General features: G+C 28.9%; 1 protein-coding gene across 2 annotated transcripts in view; it reads right to left on the bottom strand.

Annotated features, from left to right (window-relative positions):
• The window catches only part of LOC107448829 (uncharacterized), a 234,699-nt gene that overhangs the window by 17,744 nt on the left and 193,891 nt on the right, over positions 1–23,064 (bottom strand). For both annotated transcript variants that reach the window (XM_016064181.3, XM_016064182.3), the window contains one exon: positions 12,204–12,340. In XM_016064181.3, coding sequence (XP_015919667.2) covers positions 12,204–12,340 — 137 coding nt within the window. The remainder of the gene's footprint in view (positions 1–12,203; positions 12,341–23,064) is intronic.

The following is a 23,064-nucleotide window of genomic DNA, read 5'->3' as shown; positions in this document are numbered from 1 at the left end:
ACAGAATGAGTGCAGATTCGATATCATTGGCTGACTTTAGTCCCTTTAAAGGAGAAGGTTAATTAGGCTCTGTGGGCGCTAAAGCAGTCAATTATTTTACCTTTTCATGAACGTGATAAAAATGGATATGTTTAATTATGATTGTGATTTACTGCCTCTTAACGAGAACTTTTATTTTGAATAGGAGATTTTAGATTGGTCAAAATAGGTAAGATGGATTTTATGTGTTGAAAGAATTTGCTTATTAAATGTTTAGTGGTTAAAAATAATGCATTATATCAGTGTTTCTATTACTTTTGTGTACCCTTTCTAAATTTTTCGCAACGCTGTGTACCACTAATAAAAAAAAAATGAATGCATTTTTTACTATAAAAAAATTTCACAAAAGTTAAAAATCACAACTAGCTGTTGACACCACTAATTATTAACCCCTTAACGATCGGTTAATTTTCAAGAAAACGGTCATAAAAGTGTCTATTTTGCCAAATACACGTGTTTGATTAGTGCTAGTATCTAGTTTAAAATAAACTAACTATTTACAATTACCTTAAAAATATCCTGGTACTGCTATATGGTGTGTAAAATGAGAAATAAAATATTTTCCAGGCAAAAGAAATGAATAAGTTTTATTCTTATTGGCGCATTACTATTGAACACTCCAGCCCGTCAATATCACGGGAGCGAGAAATAGCGAGCGAAAACTTACCCCGTCACTTTCACGGGAGCGAGAAGGAAGGGGTTAACTGTCAATTCTGCAAAAAATAGCCAATAGAAAAATACCTAGACGTAAAATTTCATGGCTAGCTATGTTTTTAAATAAAAAAAATTTGAAATTTTCATTTGTTGCTAGATATTTCGCATAAGAACGCGTACCCCAGCTAAACTGTTTCCGTACCCCTGGGGGTACGCGTACCACACTTTGGGAAACACTCCATTATATAATTAAAGTTTTTTTGTGATTTTAATTAAGATAACATTTTTGATAAGAATATTTTGATAAGAATAAGCAAAAAAACATTTTTAAGGGGGAGGGAATAATCTTAGCAAATAATTCGTCGAAATATGTAAATTAATACTCCAGTTGTCCATAGATTCATTGGATTCATTGTCCCCTGCTTGCTGACGCTCGCCAACCCCGATGATTGCTTCGTAATAACTGCTGTTTTTAGCATAAGGCAATTGAAATTATTCAACTAAAATACATGTACTAAAAAGAACACTTGTTCCGCCTCTTCTTAAGTCCAAATATTCCCCTTATGATACTATTAAGATCTATTAAAAACATAAATCATTTTTCTAAGTAATAATTTTTTTAAATAATATTTAAAATTAAAAGTATATTGTAGTAACAGATTTGGTTAGTTCTTAACTGTAACTTATTTTTACTTCCCAAGCCGTTGGATGTATTTTAAATACAATTTCGGCATGAAGCTTAAAGTTAAGTTCTAAATCATTTAACGAACATCTTCAACCGTAATTCATAATTGCATATTAATGTAATTTGCAACAAAAAATAATAATTGTAAAATTGTTAATAAGATCAGAAGCCGATTTAAATAACATTATCTCAAAATGTAACGTGGAATCACGATATTCTAATAATAATAATAATAATAATAATAAAAACATTCCTCTTAAACTCTTAAATTAGAAAACCAACAAAATAAGAAATGTAATATTACAGGTAAATACCTTTAAATTATGGAGAAAAAAAATATTTATAGGAAAACAGTAATTTCATGACTTATATCAATTTTATGCTCATGACAACCAAACAAATATGAAAATTAATATGGGAAAATTGGATCTTATGATGTGATTTGTAATGTGATTGAAACCGACAACAATGGAAAACTGTGACTCCATCATTTGATTTTTATATATAGTTGGAAATGCGTCATAGGATAAGTACTTAGCCATCGCCAGAAGGCAAACCCACGAAACCTGTTGGACTTTAACAAGTTTTAAACATAAGATAAAATGTTGGAGAATTACTATAATGCACCATAATATAAAATCGAAAAATTAATTTTTATATTTGAAACGATGTTACAGATTTAAATAAATAACGGTTCCATCAAAACGTATTTAATATCGTGATGATTATGAAAAATAGCATAATATATGTAATATATATCAAGAATAGCTGAATGGTTAATAGAAGAGAACTAAGTGAAAAAAATCTTAAATTAAAGTCCAAACTAATTTAAAGTAAGATTTGTCAAGCAAAAGTAACAGTTTTGGATTTGACTGCCTGGATTTAAATATTTTATTACTATATTCGGCTTTCTCTGGGTACACATGAAAAATGAAAATAAGCTGAACTAACAGTAAAATCTCATAAAGATTAACAGTAAAATCTCATTAAAATTCACAATTTAAGAAAAATTTATATTATGAAAACTAATAATAACAAAATTCCTTACCTGTATATTACTTTATAAATGATTTAAGCAAAAAGTAGTTGATATTATAACACAATATATTTGATTTTCTTTTAAATAAACTGATGAATTTGCAGTTTACAAAAAATGCTTTTTTCGCTATGCATTTAAGGGCATATACACCTTAATGTGACAGCGTTATAAAGAAAAATTTACAGGCACAAATGTATTGATACAATTTAATAATTTTTTTTCAGAAACTTTTACTTCCCAGCACTCAAAATAGCATGATCAAACACAGCATTATTTCTAACGAAGTAATTCTCCTCTCAATATGAACAAATAGTTCTCGAATAATAGCAAATCGAATAGAAAGATTATTTTTTTTGAGAATCTTTTATCAAAATTCTATTATTATCAGGAGAATAAGAAGTATTATTTGTGTTCATTAGAATTAAAAAATAATAAATGACATGTTTTCAGTATTTAATCCAGAATAAGCCATATTTTATATGAAAGAACTTGATAATAATATTTCATACAATTAACTGTTACAATTCATTATTTCATTTCATTTTAAATAATTAAAATTTTTTTCGACTTAAATTGCATAAATTTAAAAAACTATAGTCTCGAGACTTAATCAAGGTTGGAGTATAATCCTTTCGTGCTTAGTAAAATATAGTTAATTTAATTTATCAAGCTATAGTATAAAATCACAATTTAGGATTCTTAATAAAAAATTAAATTATCCTTTATACTCTAGAAAAATTTTTAAAGAAAAATTCATTTAATTTTATGATTGCTTTATTTATTTTTATCTATGTGTGACATATTCCAACTTTTGCCCCAACAAATAAAAATTTTAATCTTTCTATTTCTTAACATTCTTAATCTTTTAAAACAATACAATAATTTCTGTACAATAGTTTTATTTTTCTTTGTAACCAAAGAAATTAACATTGTTGATAGATAATCAAATATTTTTGAAAGATTTTTTTTCAATTTTAAAATATATATAATCTTTATGAACTTTTTAAATGTACTTAGAAAATTATATCAACTACAAACTAATAGGACATTAAATTAACACTGTTTTAGAGTAATGTTTATAAATAAACATTAATGCAATATGTATTTTAATCTACTTATATAAAACCGCATATGATGAAAAATAATGTTAAACTGATCTAGCATTTCATAACAAAAACATGTTTTCAGAATGTTCATGTATTTTCATCCGAAATAACCACGAAGAAAATAAAAGAATTTTCTCTGAGATTGTGATAAACTGAATGCGATATTCTGAAAGAATCTGACACGCATCATCAAAAATACGCTTCGATTTTATCATCAATTTCACAGTTCTTTTACGAAATCGAATTTTCAGCTTCAGTATGATATCAAATGAAATATGTTCATCTTCAGTTTTTATATCATGTCTATAGCCATGTCACAAAACATATTCGATAATAGATCCGACATTTACTTTCGAAGCTAAAAATATTTTTCTCTCGCGTTCTATGGCTTGAAAATATCAAAACCCTAAGGGTAGACTTTGGCTGACAACCTACAACCATCTAAAACTCACTTTCTTACTCCTAACACACATTCTGGAGTTACATTTTAGCCATTTTTTGCTGCGTACCATACATAGGGAATACAGATATTCTCATATCAAGAGAGTTTTTCTTTTTCTTCAGACTCTTTTCTGAAATATTTAGCTTTGCACCTGGATTCTTCGCTTTTGCTTACCTTAAAAATGGAATAGGGGAAGATTTTTTTACACCCCACCCCGGATAAAAGAAGTGTACAAGAAACACCATTTTCGAAAATGAAAATGTAGGAAAACATTGACAAAACTATGCATCTTTTATCCTTGTATACTCAGCTCATACCTTGTTTATAAAGAAAAAAAGTTTTTATTTTTGTTTCTAATATACACGAAATTACTTTTTCTTGTACTTGATTTAAAAATCTTTTTTTCTTCCTACACAATAAAAAAGAAGTTTTTATGTTGCTGTTTTTTTTAGGTGTAAGAATTCATATTTTAAATATTTCATCAAAGAAACTTCTAGAATTCTTCGTACATAATACGAGGGTTTTTTTCATTTTTAAAAGAGTTTTAACAGCTTTCTTCTCTTTTGAATTTTTCACAAATAAATTATTTACTTTTTTATGTAAAAGGTTTTGTTTATTATTCATATGAGAAAAGATTTGAGAATGTAGTCGGCGTTCTGTTTTCCTTTTATGTTTAAAAATATGCTTTAATAAAGAGTTTCTTGTTTTAAATTCAGAATTAAATAGAAAAGCTACCAATAAATATTAAAAACATGTTTCTTGAGCTCTTTAAATCCTTTTCATTTTATTATTCTTTTTCTTTGTTAAGCTAAGATTTGAAAAGATCCAAAAACAATTTTCTAACTATCTAGTATTTTTAAACATTTAAGGTTTTTTTCTTATAAATGATATAAGTTTAATAGCTATTCTTCAAACAATTTTAAATGCGTCTTAGAGATTTAAAGAAAGAACGAATAACTAAAAATCAAAGATAAAAATCGAATTTGATATAGGGAAATTTAAAAAAAAAAACATTTGCTTTTAAACTGCAATTTCTCAAATTAAAAGTTATTTTTCATTGTGTGCTATTTTGTTTTAATTACTGTGTATTAAAAAGGTACTTTGTATTAAAACAAAAATATTTCAAATGCTGTTGTTATTATTATATTTTATTTAAAGAGGTAAAATAAAAACAAGTTAAATTTATATTACTAATCCATTAATTAATTTTAGACTTTGAACGATCCAAGCAAAAATCGTCACATTTTTGAAATTAACTTATTTTAACATTTCTATTGCAGTTTTAGTGCAATTTTGAATATAATTAAAATCTTTTCCTGTATTTTATATTGTTGAAAGCATATATAAATGTATGAGGTGAGTTAACTTCAAGCTTACTTGAAGTCATTAATTGCATAGGTTACAGAGGTGAAATCAATATATAATTGAATGCTGTGCTCTAGTAAATTGTTTATTCATTATTATTAACAGTCTGCATATTAGATCAGATGCAATGAAATATTTTAAAAAATCTAATGTTTCATTAATTTGGAGATAAAAGTAAAATTGAAAATATTATAAAGTACACAATAAGTAAGCAAAATATTATTCAGTGAGAAATTGTTTTAGCTATTATTAGAAATAATTTACCAGAAATTACATCAGTAACATCAGAATTTTCGAATAAATTATTCAGAAATTTGATTTAATATATTTAGAAAAATATATTTTTTATAATAGCTAAAGATTTTTTTTATTTGAAGTATCATTGTAAGTAATATATTAACACAAATATTTTTGTAAAATATTTCGAAGTCCCTTTTATTTGCAATAAAATATAGTAGCTTTTTTTTAAAAGTTTGGATTTTTATTTTTATTTAATACGTGGTTCAAAGAGCCTGCCTTAAAAGAACACCGATTCATGTGTATAAAATCCTATTCAATAACCAAAATTAGACTAAAATAAGGCTGTCCATACAGGGGGAAAAATGGTCAAAAGTATCGCAAAATTTACCGCGTTTCTGGCATTATGGAAACACAAAAGTTCGATAATTTTCACTGAAGTAATAAAATAATGATAATAAAATAAAGACTAAAATATGGTTTCATAATATGTCATTAAATTGGATAATTGTATTATGATACATGGCATAAGAACCATTCATTCGATTAAATATACTTTTCAGTTTTGCATTTTTTACTAAAAGAGAAGTAATAACGTTATTTTGGACAACCATAACTTCCTGTAAACCGTTACTATTTTTACGGAAAAATTGTTAAATATTTTATATACATTTTGGTTTTATTAACCAGAATTATGGGATTCTTGTACCAGAAATACCATTCCCACACAGTACGTTATCTGAATTTTACCAGAATTTTTTTTCCTTGGATAAACTTGAATTGCACTACTTTGTTTTTTTAAAAATTCTTAAACGCTTTTAACATTCTCAAACTACATTTTGCCAACATAATAACTTGTCACCAAAAATGCAAAAGTATTACACTTGCTTTTTTTTCAAAAAATAACGGTGAAAAAAAAAGTTATTTACAAAAATAGAAATAGTGCCCATACATTTATTAAATGTTTATTATTATTTTTTCAATTGAATAATAATAATGATTATAAGCATTGGAAATAAAGATTATGTTATGCTAAAGTCCAAAATTTAATTTTGAGAGAAATATTAATTTAAAAAATAAGATTTATTAATAAATAATATTAATTATAGTTAATAATAATAATTAATAAAAAATAGTAGCTTTTTTCACTAATTATTTTAGAAATCAATTTTTAAAAAATATTTATAATTAATATTAATAATTATGAATAACCCATTGTTAAATTGTATTAATTATTAATTTTAGACATAACTTTCATAATTGCTCGCCGTTAGATTCGTGTAAATTGTGTAAAAATTCAAAACATAACATTATGTAACAAAATGATTACAACGCAAAATATGTTTTGCGAAAATGATACCTTTCATGACCTGTTTTTTAAATGTATTTAAGATGGTTCAAACATTTTCATATTAAGTTTAGCATTAGATTTAAATTCGTGGCAGTGAAATCAAATTTTGTAAGTTAATTTCGAAAAAGATTATATGATTAAATATGACAACAAGTTTATGGCTTGTGTCAATTCTAAATCTTACAGTTATTCTAATAATGGTGTCACTATTTTCCATTGTTGTCAATACATTTTGATTGGCCAAGGTTGATTCATATTGGTTTGATTGTCATCAGCATAAAATTGATATAAGTCGTAAAGTTATTATTTTCCTGTAAATATTTTTGTTTCTAAAATTTAAGGGTTAAGATTACCTGTATTGTTATTATTTGGTTTTTGATTTTGTTTGACTTCTAAACTGAGAGTTTAAGATAACCGCTCTACGATTATTATTTTTTGGCGCAAATTATATTATACCATAATGAACATTAATTTTTTTTACTTTATGTATGAATCCGTTATTAAATATATTTTATTTATCCATTCTTTTTCTTATAAATTAATTCTTGTCTTTGGCCGAATTTTCTTAATTTCTTCAATAGGCACGGTAGGATGTTATACTACTACTAGATGTTCCTAATATGGCTGCCAATTATTTAAAAAAGAGATTTTTAAAAAATTTGCTTCAATAAAAACCTATTTTTATTATAAATTACTGAACTTCCACAAATGTTTTAACTGTTGTAAATAATTTTCTAAATATATTAACATTTCAAAAAGGATATTCATTCTTCATAAAGGCTTATAAAAATGCTTCAAATTAATACTAAAACATTAACTTTTGTTTGAAGATATAAATTCAGACGTTTAAGATATAACTTCATTTTATAATAAATTTCCAATAAATTAGCATTTTTAACAATTAAAATACTTTAAAAAAACTACTTACTATGCTATTATGATAATTAATTACCTTTGCACACTATTTTTAAAAAAATCTAGCTGCAAAATTGCTTGCGAGAATTTGGAAAAGCAATTTCTGAACTAAAAATAAAAGCATTTTGAGAATAACTCTACAAAACAAAGTTTCTGAAATAATAAACACAGACTTGTCTCGGGTAAAAACCTGTGTGACAGTTCCAACAAAAAATACAAAAGACATCAAATAAACCCCCAAGAGGGGAAACCAGAGCAATATGTTGAAGAGAAATATTTTGTAAAAGGGTTGAGGAAAACTAAAACTGAATAAATAGTGAAAACAGAAGTTACACTTTGATAGTAGAGCAATCGTAAGTGTGAATATGCAAAAACAAAGTTAGGTCCATTAACTTTTTATTCTTTTTTACCTTTTTGAAAACAAGATTTCAAAAAATATAAGAAAAAATAATAAATAAGTTTATAAATATATTTAAAAAATGTTGAGTGTAGGTAAAATAAAATGTAGATAAAATAAAGATGAAGTTACAAATGAAATCACTTAAGTTAATATCACTAAAAATATTTATGTAATGCGAATGTTTAATTAAAGTTTAAACAAAAGCTAAATAAAGTTTATTCAGTTTTTGCCTTTGGTTTAAGTTCTTGCCTTGGTTTTAAGTTTTACTTTTGCGTTCATAGTTTATTAACTATTTTGCTACATTGACTCCAGTAAATGCCAAAATAAATGCTCTTTCATGCTAATATGCTACACTTGAATAACAGTTTTTGTTTTTTTACTTTTGCTTGTGAGTTAATTAAATTTATTTAACAATCGCTCCACTGCAAATCGAATAATTTAAAATTGTACATAAGTTCAGAAAATGAAATTTTTAGTGTTAATTTTGATTATCGCGCAAATTTCCATCACACGAAGTAATATTTAATCTTATTTCTATTCATTTCTATTTAAGTAAAGCAAGGCTATTGTTTCTTACTATGTATAAAAATGTAATTTTGGTTTCGAAGTTTTCCATTGTTGTAAGTGCATCTTTATTGGCCAAAAAATCACGTGGTTGCATCCAGTTTTTCCTCATTCATTTCTATATTCTTTTGGTTGTCCTCAGCATGAAATTAACAAAAGTTATAAGGGTATTGTTTTTCTATAAATATTTTTGTATCCCTAATTTGAAGTTATTTTCCTATACTGCTATAAGTACACTTTTAAATCATGAGTTTGAAACTAAGAGAATTGCTGTTGGGTTTTTTTTATTATTATTACTATTATAATGTAATTCTGCGCTAAATTTTAAGATATGGTGTGTTATTTTTTAAGACAAAGTAATAAAATTTTAGAAAGGTGGTCTAATCTTACTAACAGTTTTACCATTACTATTATTGTGCAAATAACATTAATATACTGCTATAAATTACATTTAAAGAAATCTATTAAATGATTTAGAACTTAACGATCCGGTTCATGCGCAACGAGATGCAAACAAAAATAGCATTTTATATATCCGCCCGTTTGGTATGCGAAAATATTAAATTACAGTCGTGAGCTCGTCAAATTTGTTTGAACAATAAAATGTAATAACAATATAAGTGTTATTTTAAAAAATTATTACTTAGAAAAATTCTTCTGTTCACCAATAGAGCTCATTATTTATAATACTAATAAATAATAATATTCAGTCGTTGGAAGTGGAGGCACAAGCGTAAGCAAACAGAATTCATTTTAGTACATATATATTTACTGAATAATTTTAACTTCAGTAGAAAAACTGTTTTCTGCCAAGAAAGAACAATTATTGCGAAGCAATCATCGGGGTTAGGGAGTGGCAGCGAACAGGGGGCTTAGCCCTCTAGTAATAATATAACCAAATGCATGAAAGGTGAACTTGTAATATACTATGCTACAAAAAATTTTCTGAATGATATTGATAAGAGTGCACAAAATAAAATAAAAACGGAACACCAAACGGACATTTGATCAGTTATTCAGATTTCCACTCACAACGATTTAATCTAAACTATTTGAGGATTCAGATTGTTAATTAATTTTAGCTGATGGCATTTAAATTACGAATTCCGATACTTAAATGTATTTTATTAAAATAAGCTTTTTCGAAAGAGCATTTCTGACTCTCGTCTGCAAAATATGGTCTCAATAAGTTTAAGAGCTCTCTTGCTTAAAGTATCTGACTAGTGCAAAAACATAGTTTTGGGTAATGAGAAATTGAGTTTATTATAAATTTATAATTCCTGTAATTTAAGTTTTCTGTAAAAAACTTTAATTTTGTTTGTACTCCATTTTTTTACAAAGTGATAGCAGTTTTCGTGCAAGGTGATAACACTGGATAGATCTTGGTCTGTTAGGTGGTTTTTGGTGCCTGAGGCCGGAACTGCCCTTTACCCCTTCATCATGTGATAAAAGTCCTTGAGGTAGATCCTTTAGGTGGTAAGTAGTATGATGTTTCTAAGTCGATTTAAGATTATGGCTTGACTGAGTAGTCAACGTCATGGAGAAGTGAAGATCAGTATGTCTTGTTTTCGGGAAGTAAAGATCGGATTAGCTGTACTAACTCCTCGTTCTGTAGGAATTCTTGCAGTTCCCGGAAGATCTGCAGCAATCTGTTTGCAGCTTTGGTGGCACTCTTGGGCTGTCTGTGCTTCTGCTGTGGTTTTCTCCTTGGTCTGGCCCCACAGCCTGAAAAACAGGCCGGGTGGTCTCCATTGCAATTGATGCAGGTAGCAGGAAGGCTTCTGGGTTTCGTGCATTGAAATGTAAAGTGAGCTCCCGCACACTTCATGCATGCAGGATCATTTGGACAGTTTATTTGGGTATAGCCAAGTTTTGGCACACACTGTATAGACTAGTGATTTTAAGTCTTTAAATGCGTTTATCTCAAAATAAAACTTTTTTGACATTTTATACCATCTGAAACACGATATTTTAATTTGTTTTTAAAATAATTTTCCACAATTTTTCATGAGTGTTTAATAATTAGAGCTCAGATGTTTTAAACTACAGGCTAAGAGAAAATTTTAAATTTAAATTTTATGCATGTTTTTTTGTAAAGACAAATGGGAACATTTTTAAAAATGTGCTTTTTTAATTATACTGATCCTTAACTCTGTAGTATATGCAATCGTTTTCAATATAATAAGTTTAAAAGTTGATAGCTTTCTAAATAAAATCCTCAAAGGATTTTTTGTGTTGAGGATAGAAATTTTTTACAGTGTTTAGCAAATATGCAAAAAAAACGCCTTATTTTTACCTAAAAACGGCAATTTTGGAAACAAAAACAAAATAATAATAATTTTCATTGCTAGTTTCTTATAAGTTTTCACACATTATAAAACAAATAAACTCGTTTCTTTTTTAAATTTTATAATAAATTTTTAAAAAAAAAATGTCGAAAGTAGTTGGATACATTAAACTTATTACTTGCCTTCCGCTTCTCGTTATGTAAATGTCCCTTTTTGCGTACTTTGCCACATCTTCGGAACTATTTGACATCTAATCATAAGTAAATTTTTATGTCTGATTTCATAACTTAAAATATCTTACTGCACTAATCAATTATTATATTTGTGGTCACCCCTTCAAACCTTTAAAATTGAGTCCTAAAACTTGAAAATCCGATCGTTAAATCAAAAGTTATTCTGGAAGCTCCATTTTTTATTTTGTGCACTGTACATTTTTGCTTCGGATTTCGTAACTAAACCCGTTCAGAATACGTGATCGAACGCTTCTCCCTTCACGACCCACGGTATCATACATGGAATGAGCTTTTCTGAATTCGTCAATCCTAGTGACATGCGCATGCATCAGTGAAAAAAGTATCAAACTTACGTAAGTGAAAACTTTAGCAAAAATCCGCTAAGTTAAAAACGTCCACGTAATAAAATATCGTTTTAACTTTGACTAAAAAATCAAAACAAACATTTACAATGGACGTTGACGATCTCTTCGTTCACCCAATTGTTGTAATATCACAAGATTCATTTCTAAATTCCATCAATATATTTCGTCAAATTCGCATTCCATGTTTTAAGTTCTAATATAGACTTAAGCAGAAAACAATATTTGAAAGCTATAAACAGCGTGCTTGTAACTTTGTCTTTGTAGCGTTAATCACGCAAACATAACGTAAAGATGCGTAACATCTAAAATAAATGCGAACATGAGCAGTTACTTCAAATCTTGCGTATGGAAACATACGTTAAAGTGCGAAATCTCTCTATTAACTATCACACTTTAGGTCATTTCAACAAGCCATGTGCATCTAAGTATGGAAAAATTTAGTTATGCAATTTAATATAATTTCGATAACAATTTAATCAATATGCATGTATTGTAAAAGATATAGGAAATATATATATACTTGAAAGTTTTCTGCAAATCTCGGTATCGAGATATTAGCCCGTCTCCACATGTCTCCTTGATCTCCATATAATTCCCAAGTTGCGGACATTTCTCCAAATACATGACTTTGGGGCTTAACATATACTTTGAGACCTCCTACAATGTATCAAGAACATTTCCATTAAATATATAAATGCATTAAATATGTATGAAAGTCGTTAAAAAATTATTAAATAAAAATTGTAACGAACTTGTATACACAAAACCTATTTTAGCATATGCAGAAACTTTTACAAAGAAACATTTCTCCTAATATTATATATTTATAGACAAAGTAATAAAATTTTAGNTCAATGAAAAATCCTCCCTCACCAAACATCTCCAAACTTTTCGATTGTCGACTTTCTTTTTATAGCTTTTAACTTTCATGAATTTTATGTGTTGCTCAAGTACTCAATAATTTTTCTTTTTAAGTTTGTTTTCATTCTCCAAACAAGGCCATCCTTTATAGGTCCAATTTTTTTTTTTTTTTTGTTTTGTTATTTTTCTTACCCAAGTTAGAAGTAATTTTTCTTTATTGAATTGTGCAGGTTTCACTTTTGTAGATTTATAGTTTTAACATGCATGATTTATAATGTGATCTAATTATTTTCTGGAGTGAGAAAAAACTTCTGTTGTAAGTTTGCCCTTAATTTCAGTTTCAATAAAAGTATTTGTAATAAAACCCTCTTTTTTAAAAAATTCGGAGACTCTTTCAAACTCTACTTCATCATTGATCTTTAGTTTCAAATAACTAACTGTATAAAAAAACATTGTTGAAATGCCTCAATAGGGTTGATCAAATTCATTAAAACGCTCATTACTTAAAGTAATTTCAAAGTTACGATAGAACTTATCATAGCTTCGAGTTTTGTGTGATTTATAATAAAAAATGCTTGATTAATTTAGGCTCTTATTTTCTAGTTTGATTAATTTTATTTTTTTTAAAAATTAAATTGTGGAAATTTTAAAATAAAAACTATTTTTTATACATAATGATAAATGCAAATAATTGTATAGTTAGTGTAATACTTTAAAATAGTTTTACAAAAGTTTTCTTGTCAAAATTTTGCAGCAAATATTTTTAATTTTTAAAAACTGTAATTAATTGAACTTTTTCTCTAATTGTTTAAAGAATAGTGCGAATACCGCTGCTATATATGTGATTAGACTTAGAGGTTGGGCAGCTCTAACGAGCAGGGCACATCGACCAGAGATCTATTGTACCCAAACCCTAAATCATGATTAGCATGAAAGCCCTATAGCTGAAATAAAATTCAGCAGACACCTTACAGGAACATCTTGCAGTTCCCAGGCATTGACGCAATGCTGCCCTAGATGCTCAAATCTTTGAGCAGAATAGACATCACAATCACAAAGTATGTGTCGTGATGTCTCTTCTTCTAGATGACATCCCCGACAAAGAGAATTGGATTCTATTCCCATAATGTTTAGGTGTCTCCTGAGGATACAGTGACCAGTAAGAAGACCTATGATCTTCCTTATACTGTTCCTATTAAGCTTTAACAGCTCCTTTTGACGTACACTAGGACCGTCACGATTCAGCTCCTTAGCTTGTCTCTGACCGTCAGCAGCGCGCCATTGCTCATGGGCAATCTTGCCGTAGAGCTTGAAAATGGTTGCCCTAAATGAGGAGGGAGAAATTCCCAACGCAGGTTCAGGGCTCCTGAAAATTGCATTAAAGCCAGCCCGTGATGCTTCATCAGCTAGCTCATTTCCACCGATACCCATATGTCCTGGTACCCAATGCAGGGATACCTTGTTATGAGCGGACAGGTCACAGAGGACCGAGAAACATTCCCACACTAACAAAGAGGTGAATTTACACATTGACAGTGATAGGAGAGCAGCCTGACTGTCAGAACAGATGCGGATAGTCGTATTTTGATATCCCTTGTCTAAGCATAACTTGCAGCACAAGATAATGGCATAGACCTCAGCCTGAAAAACAGTGGCATAATTTCCCAGGGGAAAGTGACGTTTGATACCATCATTGGAGCAATAAATTCCTGCTCCTGATTTGGCACCAATCTTTGAACCATCAGTGTACCATATTAGGCATTTGCCTTTAAGCCACCGAGGAGAATTAAACCATTCATCTCTAGCAGGAAAATGGATCTTGAAGGGCTTGCGAAAAGCGTATCTTAGTGACATATAGTCATTAGGCATAATAAAAGAGGATAAATCCATCACTTGTGAAACAAGATGTCCCCATGACAAGTGTTTAGAATGCTCTTTCCATAGGCCAAGGTACATAAGACGCTTTACACCTGTCTGAGCTTCAACTTCAAAGCGTAAGTTCAATGGAAGAAGCCTAAGTAAGCTCTCTAGAGCAGCTGTAGGAGTGGTCCTGAGACATCCTGACAGGAGTACACAGACCATTCTTTGTAGTCTGTTAAGATTAGACCTTGCGGAGCTGAATCTAGTCCTCGACCACCAGACGATTGCGTCATAAGTGATGATATGACTAATAATCATTGAGTATATCCAGTAAACTATTTTGGGGGACAGTCCCCATGTTCTACCAATAGCATTTGTGCAAGACCAGAAAATTTTTCTGGCCCTGTTGGTACAGTATTCAAGTTGATGACCCCAATTTAGTTTGGAGTCAAAATAAACCCCTAGAAACTTGACTTTCTCCGTGAGTTCCATTTTATGGTCCAGGTAGTATACATTAACTAGATCAAGTTGCCTTTTTCATGTGAAGGCTACATAACTTATCTTTGATGGATTGACAGATAAGCCTGATTCAGAACACCATCTAGCTACTTACTAAATTTAGTTACTTTTTTACATATTTTTTTTATCGGGAATGTTTTATATTTAAATCAGAAATTCTTATGAAGCTAATATCACTCGAATTCATTGAATTACTTTGAAATCATAAATTAATTGTCAATTCCCCAAGAAATGTGAAATGAATACCTTGAAACTGATATTTATCTCATTAAATTACAATTCTATTTATTTCTCTGGGATAACTTGAATGAAATTTACTTGTACCGGGAGAATATTAAGATGAATTCGAAAGAGGCTTAACAGAATCGAAGCGAATAGAAATTATGCATGATAAAACGACTTTGTACAGTTCACAGATGTTGAAAACCTAATCTTATTACACAACAAAAACTTACGAGCACATTTTTATGCTGACCTTTTGTTTTGTTTTTAGAGTCATCGTTGAACAGCCGACCCATTTTTGGGTTTACTACTACCGATGTCCAACTCCGTATTCTTGTAAATTTGAACCCAATCCTGGAGAAAAGGAACTCCTGGATCGAGTACTGGGAGAAATTTTGCCTTCATTGAGGACTTTTTTCATGTAACTAGCCCGCACTTGCGTTATATGGAGTGGAAAACCACGAAAACCTCGCACGGGTAGTCTGACGACAAGGAGATTCTAACCTATAAATCGCCAATCACTGAGAAAGAATCATCTATTTTTTGGTTGATGTATAGTAGAATCGAATACTTTTACACAATTACACCAACTTATATTCAAATAAAAACAATTTATAGACCATATTCAGAGCTTGCCAACATGAGTGTTTCCAGGAGTGAATATAATACTAATTTGATGCGAATGAATAAATGTTTGGCGTAAGCTTATTTCATTTTAATTGTTTATATTTAAATTACGCTCCTTAACTTATGTATGAAAGCTCGGTTGGATGTTAACCTGAAATAAATTATTTCTTCACAAGAATTTTTTGATTGTTCGATATCATATTCAGAGAAAATTACAACCCAGTTTTTACATTGCATTTCAAAATAGAATTAGATTGATATCGAGATGTTTTTAAATTTCTAAATCAAATCAATTATGCTTTTTGAGGAATAGGGATTTTCTTTCACGTTTTAAGTGATAATTAGAAGTTTTTTTTAACTTACTAAACCAAATCTGCGTTTTTGAGAATGGTGCCTTTTTCATGACATTTTAAGAATTAAAGGTTTTAAATACTCTAAATGAAATCGGTTGTGCTTTTAATGGAGTAACGCTGTGCGTTTCTTACAATATAAAGTATTTTAAATACACCTTTTCTACATGCACAAGAGTGTATGAACGCTCAATTTGATATTAAATTGAAAAAACACATAATTTTTAGAGATTTTTAAACAGCAAATTAAGATAGTGTCCACGCCCTCATTGGCGAGATTGTAATGCGCCAAGCGTAGCTTTCTAACATTCTTTTCTCATTCAATAAAAAATTACCAAACGTTACAGTCCATTTGACTCTATTAGCTCCGACAGATAGGTATTAGACCACTGGTTTTGCAGTGTTACAGATAGGCATTATCTGTTATGGTACTAATTGGGCTACTCATAGGAGAAAACAAATAAAATATAAGAAAGAAAGAAACACTTATTTTTAAAACAATTATTTATAGCACCATAATATACAAAACTGCCAAGAAATTACTACACAGAAATTAAAAATTTAACCAAATATTTAACAGATAATAAACTCCAGGAATGTTAATTGGCTTTTTAAAAATGCATATGTCTACGAAAACGTACCAGACATATTTATAAGACTTATAGGGCTATTGCAAAAAATAAAATATATAAAAACATATTTCATATGCACTCAAAAAGGCATTGTATCACTATAAAATATTACAAACCTTTCTAACAACGCATACTAGAGACATACATTACATAAGATACGAACTTTTTTGAAAACGTATACTTGGGACATACATAAGATACAAATATTTCTAAAAGCGTATACTAGGATCATACATTATATACGATACAAACCCTTTTGAAAACGTATACTAGGGACATACGTTACATGAGATACGAACCATTCTAAAAATGTATACTAGGGTCATACATTAAATAAGATACAAACCTTTCTGAAAACGTATACTATAAGCATACATTACATAAGAAATTTATTTTTTCATTTATTTGTTCCACGTCGGTTTAAATTTGATTGCTTAGAAAAAATTTCGTTTGAATATGCTCTCAAATATAACTAAACTAAATGTATTTATTTTAACTGAATCCCAATGAAATTGAAATATTATGAATTCGTTGAATCTAAATAACAAATCAATACCCTATCTCTTTTATTTGTACTGGAAATAAGTTTATAAATAAAAATTTATGAAATAATAATTTAGTTACTGTATGAAGACACGCTCTTGAAAATGACACACATTTCATATGTTGTGAGGTTCCGTAACCATGGCAGCAAAAAATTGACAAAGGTATAAAAAAAGGGGTATATAAATGGAAATGAAGATAAAATATCTTTGATATAAGTAATTAAGATACATGTTTTGGAATATTCAGCAATTTCGCTAATATGTTCTCTTGTTTAATTTTTACGTTAGATTTTCTTTTTCATATTTCTTCCAAGCTACATTATATTTTTGTAGTAATAAGTATAAAAATAATTTTACTCTGAAAAAAATATACCTTTCATTTTCGTAATCGAGGTATACAATCAAGAGACAGAGTTTTCTTGATTAGTACTGTAATGTTAATCCTCGCATAATTACATGTTCAAATAAAACGTAATATAAACATCAAATATGCAGTAATAATGAAAAATGACTTTGTAAATACAGATTTAGCCTGAAATATTTTAACTCAATATAAATATAGATATTTTTTTTGTATAACATATAACTCAAATTATAGATAATGAAGCAGCTAATATTTCCATGCATACATGAAACTCAAAGTTCATGTATAAGGAAAATAATTGATAATTTACCATAAGAATGAATTCCCAAGAAAAGTTAGTAGACATTCCGAAATTTTTTATAGAATAAAAAAAAATTTACTGAACATCGATATCTTTCTGAAGGATTCTCTAAATATTAAATTATTATATCAATAGAACTTCTTAACATTTTAGTGTAAGTTCCATGTTCTATTTGAGCATATTCTTTTATTTTTACAATTTCGGAAGTCTTGGGGACATGCAGTATTAATGAATAGATTAGATACAAAATATATGCATATACCAGAAAAATTATTATATATATATATATATATATATATATCTATATATATATATATACAAAGAAGAATTATAAATTAAATAAAATAGAAAATTGTTTAATGGCAAAACGTTAATGTTCTGTTCAGAGCGCATTCCTTATATATACCGTAAAAATGTATATATTCAGTTTGGGGGATTACATCAGTCCAAAATAATTACACGCGCTGCAACAAAATGCGAATTCATCTCAACTTCAGCTTCGAATAATATAGAAGTTGATTCATGGTTCATGATGGTTGCACCTCAAACAGAAGGTGCCAATTATAATCCAACCCTTATTTTTTTAATTACATTTGTTATTTGATCAGAGGCTATACGTTATTATTTGAATCTAGAGTCAATCACATTTTCCACCCTTTTTATATATGGGGGGGGGCTCAAGACACGGGGTGCGATCTGGAAATTAAAATACTTCTTCGCTTCTGAGATATACAGAGATTTCAACTGGACGAACTTTCTTCTAAGATTTCTTATTACAAATAAGGTTAGAAACTTTCTCTTAAAATTGTATAAGACAAAAAAAGAATATCTTTCACAGCTTGTTACTGAACTGAATATTGAAACGCCGGAAAATGTAATGGTGTTTGAAATTAAAAAGCTAATCGCATGTTCCGATGTATATAAAATTGATTCTAAATTTGTATTATAAATGTTAGAATATATTACTAATAAAAGGAAATTCGCAGCAGAGAAGTAATCAAAGCAAAAGCGATTACAGTTAGAATCAGAGAAGTTTAAAATTACTAAAGACGAAAAAGGATTAACTTCAACAAAGGGAGGGTCAAAAATTAGAACTCAGTAAACACAGCGCAGCATCTAGTAATGTAGCAATAGACCCTTACCGACTCAATGTAGGAATAGATCCTCCAGCGCAACATGATTTAGTTTTACATTCAATGCACCCCGTTCAGACCGAAGCCTAAAATACATTATTTTTTCAATCTCTAGAAAGATTATTTAAAGCAAAAAATGCACAAGATAATTTAAAGTCTGAAATATTAATTACGTTACTTGAAGAAAGAGCAAATAATGCTCATTTATTATATCACCGATGAAGAATTGAAAAATTACGTTAAATTGAAAGGTTTAATAATAAGGAAAACTCAGTCCCAATCAAAAAACATTTTATATTATTATTATTTGATTTTCGCATTGCTCGAATATATTATGATGAAAATATCATTCAATTTACCACGAGTCTTCGACCTATTTTTGAATACAATCAGAGATTGAGAAGGGAAAATGACATTAAATCTTTGTGCAATTTAATTATTTCAGATAAGCGTTAAGAATCTTTGGATAAAGATACTACACACCACGTCAGTTAACATAAATTACATGAATGGATAAAACTCATTGAACTTCATCGAGAATGTGAAATTTACAGTTAAAAAAATAAACTATTCATTCAAATATTCTACAGAATTTCAACATCGTCACGAAAATAATTTTGCATACAATATAAACGAGCAACAGGAAAAATATTTCCCACCTAACCATAAAAGTAGTAAACCCTCAGAAATTCGTAATTAATATACATGCGGATGTAATGCTTATTTCACATGAAGCTAATATTCGCTTTGAAATGGTAAATTAAATTTGTGACACTTCTCCTCAAAATAACTCTAACCCTATAAATCAAATTAAAAGTAAACATCTTCCTTTAGAGAATAAATATCTAATTAAATTGGAATATATGGATTTAAATATAGATGGGAGGAAAATCAAATTCGTTACAGATAGCGGATTAAGGATATGTTTCATGAAAGATTCCTTCAGAAATTTTAAAGATAAATTTCCCATACTGTTCAATTAACCAGTTATTTTGGTGAAAAAATTAGTGCGAAAGTGTATCAACTTTCCGTTTTCTTAAAAGAATCTATCGAAAAGCAAATACTATTTGTCACATGCTGCTATCAATTATCTTCAAATTCAACTGTGCCTCTGAAAACTATTAGATATCTTCTAGAAAGACTATGTGCAGTTTCAAACTTAAGTAAATCCTCAAAATTTAAGAACGCGGAAGTTAAAATAAATTATTCTTCATTTTTCCCCGAACTAAACAATTTTGAGAGAGAAAATAAATCTAGGTCAAGTTCAAATATTTTGTGAGATCATGAAGATCTTCATTTTTTGAACAATTGCGATGAAATGATTTTTTGATATTATGATATTGTTATTTTTTTAATGTTTACACATTGATAAAAATGATTGTGATGCTGATATATTTCATGTAACAGATATAAAAATAAGAAATGATATTTTTGAACTTCTCAATAATTATGCTCCGAATTAAACAAAGTCTACTCTAACTTACCTAAATACTCCAAACCTAGAAAGTTTTCTTATTGATAAATAAAAAGTGATAAAGAAATTAATGAGCGGCTTAGAGAGGGAAGAGTTAAACACAATAGTTCAGATTTTGCTTCCCCATCAATTTTATTTAAAAAGAAAAATGGACCAATGCATGAATCTTTGTGTAGATTACAGATAGTTAAATAAGAAAATGGTTAAGGAGCATTTTTTTCCTGTGATAAATGATGATGTTCTAGATCAATTAAAGGGTGTTAAGATACTCATCTTAGACATGGTTTATTTCCTTTCACAAAGAAAGTCAAAAATAGAATTCATTTGTCACTGCAAAATTCCTTTTGTCTTTGTCAATTAGCCCAGCTGAATTTTAGAGATTAATTTCTCCTTTTTTATTTAATTAATAGGATAATTATAGCGTAGTCATTTACTTTTATGATATTCAAATTCCCACTAATTATGAAGAGGAAGAATAATTTTAATGTTTAACTAGGGTTCTTAAAACAGCATCAGATTAAGGAATAAAAACTAATTTTACTAAATGTTAATTTCTTAAAACTCGAGTTGCTTTCTTGGGACATATAATAGAAAAAGGAAATATAACCCCTTTAGCGCAAAAAAGAAGGTCGTAAAGAAGCTTCCAGAAACCAAAAACATTAAACAACTCCAAAGTTTTCATTTGCTTACTATCTATTTCAGAAACTTTGTTCGAAATTGCGCTAACATTGCAAAACCATTGAGTGATTCATTACCTAATATAATTGAATTTAAATTAGAAGAGCGAAAACTATCTTTCGAAAACTTAAAGAAATACTCACTTGAACCGTTGTTCCGTATTTATTTAAGCAAGGTGATAAAATGGAATTGCACGCAGATGCTTCTAAATTTGATTATGCTTACAAGAAGCTGGTGATGGAAAACTCCATCCTGTGCATTAAGAAACAGCTTTGGAAGAAAAGTATTCGAGATATGAATTAGAAGTGTTTGCCTTTTTCTTCAAGCTTTAGTAAAAGTTTGTATCTATTTATTTGAGAATAAATTTAAAATTGTTACTGCATGTTCTGCTTTTCAAAATACTATGGGGAAAAAAGGAAAGTAACTTCCAAATTGCGTGATAGGCTTTGTATCTCGAAAAACTTAACAGTGAAATAATTAATTGGCTTGGAACATAAATGCGCAATGTTCATGCTTTAAAACAGCTATCCCGCATCAAGTATATTTTATATTTTATTTTATAACCGTCGTTGAACAGCCGACTCCGTAGTCTTGTCATTTTCAACTCCGTAGTCTTGTCATTTTGAACCAATCCAGAAGACAAGGAAACTCTTGGATCAGTACCCCCAGAGGTTTGATTTGTTACGGAAACATGGAGGACTTTGAGACTCGACAGATTTAACATGCATCAGTCACCATTTGCTACACGGGGATCTTCGTTCGGCGAGGATCGAACCCACGACCTCTGGGACATGAGCCCAGGCTGTCCTGTCCCAGCATCAAGTATAGGCTGTCCCGAAATAATTATGTCTATAATTATTTCGGTCTTACGTCTATAATTTTTTATATCTATAATTATTTACATCTATAATTATTTACATCTATAATTATTTTTATCTATAATTATTTATATTCTTAATTATTTATATCTATAATTATTACTTATGATTATGGCAGTAAAATTATGTCTGCACAAGTAACTGATAAATATATTAAGACAATCAAAGAATTGATAAAATGAGGTGAAATTAAATGAGGTGAAGCTGATGACAATTCCCTTGAAAATGATGTACTTTTTTTAAAATTAGTAAATGACAGAGATATAGTAACGGTCCCTATTGTTATACAGGTTGAAAAAGTGATGGATGCATATAATTTAAGCTATTTTGCCATCAATAAGACTCAAAACCTGAATGAAGAAAATTATTTTTCCCAATATAAGTATCTGTGTGGAGGACGTAGTTAATTGTGTAAAATGCATGTAGTTCAATAAAAAAGGATAAAGGGAGCAGGTTTTCAATTCCCTTTTCCAAAGGTGGATATGCCTTTAAGTACCTATCATGTTGATTTTCTTGGGTCCTTCACCATCAACGAAAAAAATTTCTAACCATATGCTTACACTTACAGATGTACAGTCCGCAAAAAAAAAAAACGAATCACGCTGAATAACTTTCGTTCTAATGATCGGATTTTCACGAACTAAGTGTCAATCTTAATGGTTCCTGGGGGTGACCTCAAATATGTTAATTAATTAGTGCTAACTATTAATTAAGTTACGAAATCAGACACAAGAACGTACTTTCTCTGAATAAACATATAATTTTTTTTACATATTTGGAATCTAGACACTTGAATTAGGGGGGGGTAAACAAAATTTTAAAAAAATTGGGTGGTAAATTGGGCCGCAATAAAGGTTTATATATTTGGCGATAGTCCAGAAAACCGCCAAAAAAAGTCGCCTGCGCAAATAAATATTTTAAGATAACCCATTGACTA

The sequence above is a fragment of the Parasteatoda tepidariorum genome, chromosome 2 (genome assembly GCF_043381705.1).
Source record: "Parasteatoda tepidariorum isolate YZ-2023 chromosome 2, CAS_Ptep_4.0, whole genome shotgun sequence".
NCBI classification, from domain to species: domain Eukaryota; kingdom Metazoa; phylum Arthropoda; class Arachnida; order Araneae; family Theridiidae; genus Parasteatoda; species Parasteatoda tepidariorum.
Note: the sequence above shows the minus strand (reverse complement) of the source record. Positions and strands in the feature narration are given on the sequence as shown.